Genomic DNA, 6,486 nt, shown 5'->3' with positions numbered 1-6,486 from the left:
TCGAGATGCTTATAGACGGAAAAAAAAGTTGTAAGCTTCCTATAATTCTAACTTTCATGACTCTTCTTTTCCGGACTCAAAATCTTTTTGTGTCCCGCAAGTCTGTTCTGACATGCTAAGCGTAATCTCCACCGTTACTTTAGCTTCAGGCACCTCCTGACTTTTACGGACCGGAAGAGTCATCTCATCAAAATAGCTCGGTGGGCACTTCCGGAAGTGATACATCGGGTTCCGGGAGAGTGCTGGCGGGAGAGGAGAACGGCAGCGATTGACGCGGCAGGTAGAGGATGAAGAAGGAGCATGTTACTCACTGTCAGTTCTCCGCCTGGTACCCGCTCTTCCGAAGCCTTACCATCAAGAGGTAAGATACCTGGAGGCGAACTTCGCTGTTTGAAAAAAATCCCATCTCCTTCAGAAAACTAAACAAAAAGGTTGGCCTTCTAACGACTCTTTGGGAGCCACGGTGTTGAGCTGTCGACCTCCTTAGATTTGATGTGGCAAGATTAACGAAGTAGATTAGAATTTGCCATGTTTCCTGTTGCGAGTCAAGGAGCGTGTCAGGAGAGGTAGGAAAACAGTGAGGGTCATTGGCAGGGTAAATTGAGATCGATACTTTTGAAATTGCCGGAAGCTCCAGGCGAAAAACAAAACAAAACTGGGTAGTCCGCCTTGCCACTAACCCGTTTGGTGACAGTTGAGTTCCATCACTGTAAAATGAAGGCAGTAATACTGACCCGACCTCCAGGTCTGTTTGAAGCTCCAGTACGGTAGTGTATAGGAAGCATTCCATGGTTACATTTATTGGGAGTCCAGTGTTCTGAGAAGCAGCAATCCATCTGGAAAGAGAGTGGGGTTATACTTGTTCTCTAGTGCCCTGGATTAAAACAAGGAGTCTATGCAGGTTTGCAGAATGCCTCTTCTGAATTGTTGCAAAGGATATCTTAACAGTCAAATGCAAGGCAGCTAGGAAACTATCTCCAGCCATTCAAAAGCAATCATAAAATCTGAAAGATGCAGGTAAGGATTTCATTCACTAACAGGGATAGGATCCAAAGGCCTTGGGTATCCATGGGTAGGTAGGATTTCCTGCATTTTGCTCACTTCTCCTTTAGGTCCACCTAGATTGTCACTTATTTGGACATCATCTATCTTTCCTTTTTCATTCTGTCCTATTTTTGAAGTTTGAAGGCTTGGGAGAGCACTTGTAGGTTATTCAAAAGACATTTCTTTTCCAACTTGCTATTCAAACATAGAATCTCTTTCTAGTTACATATGTTTTATGGTATTTATAGCAACATAAAAGAAGATAATTCTTGCATCTGAAGATGGCAAGTCACACTAAAGAAGAACTGCTGATACAGCAGTAATTCCTGTGTATCACTAGTTATCTTTCCTAGCTGGTATTCCAGTCCTTCATTAACTTACATAATTAAAGTTAAGTTGTGGGTCTCAAATAAAGTTTGGATTATTTCTTCAGTGTTTGTATGACAGATGGTTCACTTGTGAATTTATTAGTCATTTCTGTGCTGAAAATCCTTTTTTGTCTGTCTTTTGGGGAGAGTCTGGTTATTGAATTGTTGACTTTCCTACCTCAGTCTTCCAGGTGCTGGGGTTACAGGCATACACTACCATTCCCAGCTCTGAAACTGAAGATTCTTAACTGTCCTAGGTTTCTATGTAACTGTCTGTTGTGACCTCTGGCATAGTGTTCCCTTGTCTTAAGAATAAGCATACAGTGATTAAGAGTTAGGCTCTAGAGTCAGAACCATTTGTCTGGCTTTGAATTGTGATTCAATCAGCATCTTCAGCAAATGACTTAATCTCCCTAAACCTCATTTGAAAAGTAGTAGGATTGTTATGAGTGCTACATATGATAAATATGTAAAGTGCTGTCACTCTTTCTAGTATATAGTAAACACACACAAGCATGTTGCTTGTTTCCTTTTGGATTTAGTAAACTCTCATTGAAGCAAATTATTTTAGTTCACTTAAATTGTATGCCATGTATATGAAGATGATAGGGGAATTAAACCAATAAGTGGGATTTCTTGGCATCACTAGACAGTCTATGACTAGGTTTGTGTTGCCTAAAACCACCTTTAAAATGTTTGTTTGATGAACTCGGGAGGCAGAGGCAGGCAGATCTCTGTGTGTTCGAGACCAGCCTGGTTACAAGAGCTAGTTCCAGGACAGCCTCCAAAGCCACAGAGAAACCCTGTCTTGAAAAACAAAACAAAACAAAAAGTCTGTTTATTTATTTATTTATTTATTTATTTATCTTGTGTGTATGTGTGAATGTTGGGCATGTTCAGGTTACAGGACAACTTGCAGGAGTCTGTTTTCTCCTTCCATCATAATCTTTTGTACACTGTGAAGATGTGTCTTTGCCAAGGTGCCTTCTCATTGGTTTAATAAAGAGCTGAACGGCCAATAGCTAGGCAGGAAGAGGTTAGGTGGGACATCTGGGCAGAGAAAGCTCAGGAAAGAAGAAAGGAAGAATTGTCATCCAGATGAGGGAATAAGAGTGAGCAAGACTGGCTGGAGAGATAGCTCAGCGGTTAAGAGCACTGACTGCTCTCCAGAGTTCAATTCCCAGCAACCACATGGTGGCTCACAACTGCCTTGAGTGAGATCTGGTGCCCTCTGCCTGCATGCAGGCAGAAGACTGTATACATAATAAATAAATAAATAAATAAATAAATAAATAAAATCTTTAAAAAAAAAAAAGAGTGAGCAAGACATGCAGTAGGAGAGGTAAAAGCTATGAGCTACATGGCAGCACATAGATGAGTAGAAATGGGTTATTTTAAGTTGTGAGAGCTAGTTAGAAACAAGCCTAAGCTATAGGCCAAACTTTCATAATTAATAATAAATCTCTGTGATTTTTTTTGTGTGTGTGTGAGTGAGCGGGCAGCCCCTCCCCCCCAAAAAAATCCATCTACATTTCTCCACTGTGGCTAGTCCTTTTAAATGACACCTTATTTTGGTATATATCTTTTTTCCAGTGTCATTCTCCCACTTCCTCAGAATGTGAAAGACTATTTACTGGACGATGGGACTCTGGTGGTTTCAGGAAGGTAAAGTATATCAGAAAACAATTCTTTATAATCATAAATAAACAGTGTACTGATTAAATCAACATTTTTGCATGGGTGAGTAGATTAGCCTAGGCACACTATCCTCTTCATTCAGGAGGCAGAGGCAAATGGATCTCTGTGAGCTCAAGGCCAGCCTGGTTTACACAGCAATTAAAATAAAGAAATAAGTAAGCAAGTTCTTGAGATTTATGTTTAGGTTCTCATAGTTATACAGCAAGTGCTTTAACTCCCGAGTCACCTCCTCAGCCCCTTGTTTGTTTTTTGTTTTATCACATTCACACACTGGCCTGAAGTTTACTGTGTGTGCAAGTTGAAATCATTATTGTCTTCTGGATTTTTAGTGACGCTTTCTGGACTGGATTGTATTTCTGGCTCCTTGGCATTGATAACCCCTTTTCTTTTTCTTTTTCTTTTTTTAAACATTTATTTACTCCTATTTTATGTGCATTGTTGTTTTATCTGCATGTATGTCTGTATGAGGGTGTCAGATCCTCTGAAATGAGAGTTATAGACAGTTGTGAGCTGCCATGTGGGTCCTGGGAATTGAACCCAGGTCCTCTGGAAGAGTAGCCAGTGCTCTTAACTGCTGAGCCATCTCTCCAACCCTTTTCTTTTCTCTCTTTCTTTCCTTTTCCTTTCTTCCTTCCTCCCTTTCTTGCTTCCTTCCTTTCTTCCTTCTTTATTTTGGTTTATTTTTCAAGACAGGGTTTTTCTGTGTAGTTCTGGCTGTCTTGGATCTTGCTCTGTAGACCAGGCTGGTCTCCAACTCAGAGATCTGCCTGTCTCTGCCTCCTGAGTGCTGGCATTACAGGCGTGATACACCATTCTCTGGACCTTGATAACCATCTAATAACCTGAAAATTGTTAAAGAAGAGCTTCATTTGTGTGGTATAACTAAAGGATAAGGAAATGATATAAAATAGAAAAAGGGTTGTAAGCTTGGTATTAGGGTTCTGCCTAATGTGGTTAGCTTATGTTCTGAGTTGAATCTCCTTTACTGAAAAGAAAACTGCTCTTCCCAAATGTATATATAATAATTCACAGTATAATTGACCCCTAATATTAGAAGACATTTTATAAGTTTCCATGCTGTGGACACTGAGGAGCCTTCTATGTTGGTTTTTCATTAGTCAGATGCTTGCATGAGTCTCAGGTATTGGCAAGCACCATGTGGAATGAACAGTGTTAGTTGAGGGTGTTATATAACACTATTTGTGGGGAGATGTAAGCAGCTGTCTATTCACCCCACATAGGGGACCGATGACATACCCAACTTCAATTTGGTGAACCAATTTGTTTTATTGGAGCCAGTTAGAAGAATATGGTGAGGAGTTACAGGAGTAGAAATGACTCAAAGACAGCTGAGTGACCAGATGCTCATCCCAGGATAGGTGACAGCTCAAAAAAACTGAACCCTAGAGCATGATAAACCTAAAGGCAGTGGTTAGAGACTGCCTCTTCAGGCAATTCAGGCCCTCTGATCCTCTTTTAGGTAGCTCTGCTGGTCTCTGCCTTTTCTTGTGAAATGCTCTTGGCTGAGAGTTTTTCACAGCAGTCCTTACAACTTATATTTGCTTGAGGAGGGGAGGCCCAGAGAATCTGGTCAGTATCATATACTTCATGCACTTCTTGGAACCTTTGTGTTGTTTACTTCCTGAATGTGGGAGTCCCTGGTAATGCTACATCCTGCAGAGAAACAATTCACTCAAGGCAAGAAGGAAATCCAGTTCAACATGACTCAGTAGCCAGTTCTGGTTCAAACTTCTAGAGTCTTGACACCAGGCAGTTTATTTTAGACATTTAAGTACAGTACAGTTTTGGAAAAAAGTTTTCTGGTAACAGTTATCTCAATCCCATGTGCAAGTTTAAGATGTGACTACATTGAAACTCTCTTGCAAAGTACACGTAACCTCTACCATAAAGATGAGTTCTATAACTTAAGGGCCTAGGATCCTGTGTGGTCTCAATCATATAGATAGCATAGAGGTCACATTTCACCTAAAGATGGGTTCTATTGACAGAAACAATGCTCAAGATAAAGGTCTATAGAGGATGAGTTTGAAACAAGCACAATAGTCTGGGTAATTTGGGTGTGACCTGGCACTGTGTATAACCCAGGCCACCAGGGTATTAATGACATCCATTCCTAGCCTTCTGGGTGGAAAACAGGTATACATGTCTCTTGAACCTTGCTTAACATTCTTGGTTTCCCTGGTGCTTATCTGTGATACCCTCTACATCTGAGCTTGAAGAGCTTCCTCAAAGGATGGAATGTTTTACCTCCTTTTAGATCATCCTGTGACTTCATGAGCTTATTTCAAGATGGACGTTTCAGGTGGGAGGAAGTTGTTATATAGCAACAGCACTATACACTATGCACAGATCACGTGGGGAACCTGCCCTTTAGTAGTTGGTAAACAAGCTGCTTTTGTGAATCAGAACAGTACAGGGTTAATCCTTTCGTCAGATTGTCTAGGTTCAAATGTTTATTTATTTATTTATTTGGTTTTTTTTCGAGACAGGGTTTCTCTGTTTAGCTTTGGAGCCTATCCTGGCACTCGCTCTGTAGACCAGGCTGGCCTTGAACTCACAGAGATCCGCCTGCCTCTGCCTCCGGAGTGCTGGGACTAAAGGTGAGCACCACCAATGCCCAGCCTAATGTTTACTATTTTATAGCTCATTTTGTTACTGTTTTCTTATCTGTAGCGTAGAGCTTATCTGATGAAGGTGTTATAAGGATAAAAAACAATGATGAGTGGGCAATGCAGCAGAGTCCCAGCCTCATAGCTACTTGGTACCTGGTAGAGAGAGGTTCTGCAGGTTGGCAGTCACAAAAGACTGGACATAGGATAGAAGGAAAGGTTGAAAGGACCCACTGGGAAGAACTATTTTATATATATATATATGTGTGTGTGTGTGTGTGTGTGTGTGTGTGTGTGTGTGTATTATATTATTTTATTTTAGGATTCATTTATTACATATACAGTGTTCTGCCTGCATGCCAGAAGAGAACACCAGATCTCATTACAGGTAGTTGTGAGCCACCATGTGGTTGCTGGGAATTGAACTGAGGGCCTCTAGAGGATCAGCCAGTGCTCTTAACCACTGAGCCATCTCTCCAGCCCCCCCCTTTTTTTTTATATATTCTTAGCACAAACAAAATTCTTTAATTATCATTAATCTTAATAAGTACAACAATTAAGGAAATTCACAAGTATATTAGTGAAAATTGAGATAAATGTTATTAAGGTGTGGTGCTTTGAATAAGAATGGGCTCCATTGACTCATGTGTTTGATTGCTTGGCCCATAGGGAGTGGTGCTATTAGGAGATGTGGCCTTGTTGGAGAAAGTGTGTCATTATGGGGGTAGGCTTTGAGGTCTCATATA

The 6,486-nt window shown here is 40.7% G+C and overlaps 1 protein-coding gene across 2 annotated transcripts in view; it reads left to right on the top strand.

The window, feature by feature from the left end:
• The first annotated feature begins 79 nt into the window (after nt 1–79).
• The window catches only part of Cdc123 (cell division cycle 123), a 52,788-nt gene continuing 46,381 nt past the window's right edge, over nt 80–6,486 (top strand). Inside the window, exons 1-2 of one of the 2 annotated variants that reach the window (XM_027405179.2) lie at nt 80–361; nt 3,006–3,077. In XM_027405179.2, coding sequence (XP_027260980.1) covers nt 288–361; nt 3,006–3,077 — 146 coding nt within the window. In that variant the 5' untranslated portion in view covers nt 80–287. The remainder of the gene's footprint in view (nt 362–3,005; nt 3,078–6,486) is intronic. The other variant, XM_027405180.2, reaches the window with a different exon arrangement.

This window comes from Cricetulus griseus, chromosome 3 (genome assembly GCF_003668045.3).
Source record: "Cricetulus griseus strain 17A/GY chromosome 3, alternate assembly CriGri-PICRH-1.0, whole genome shotgun sequence".
Lineage (NCBI taxonomy): Eukaryota > Metazoa > Chordata > Mammalia > Rodentia > Cricetidae > Cricetulus > Cricetulus griseus.
This window is presented reverse-complemented; position numbering and strand designations above follow the sequence as displayed.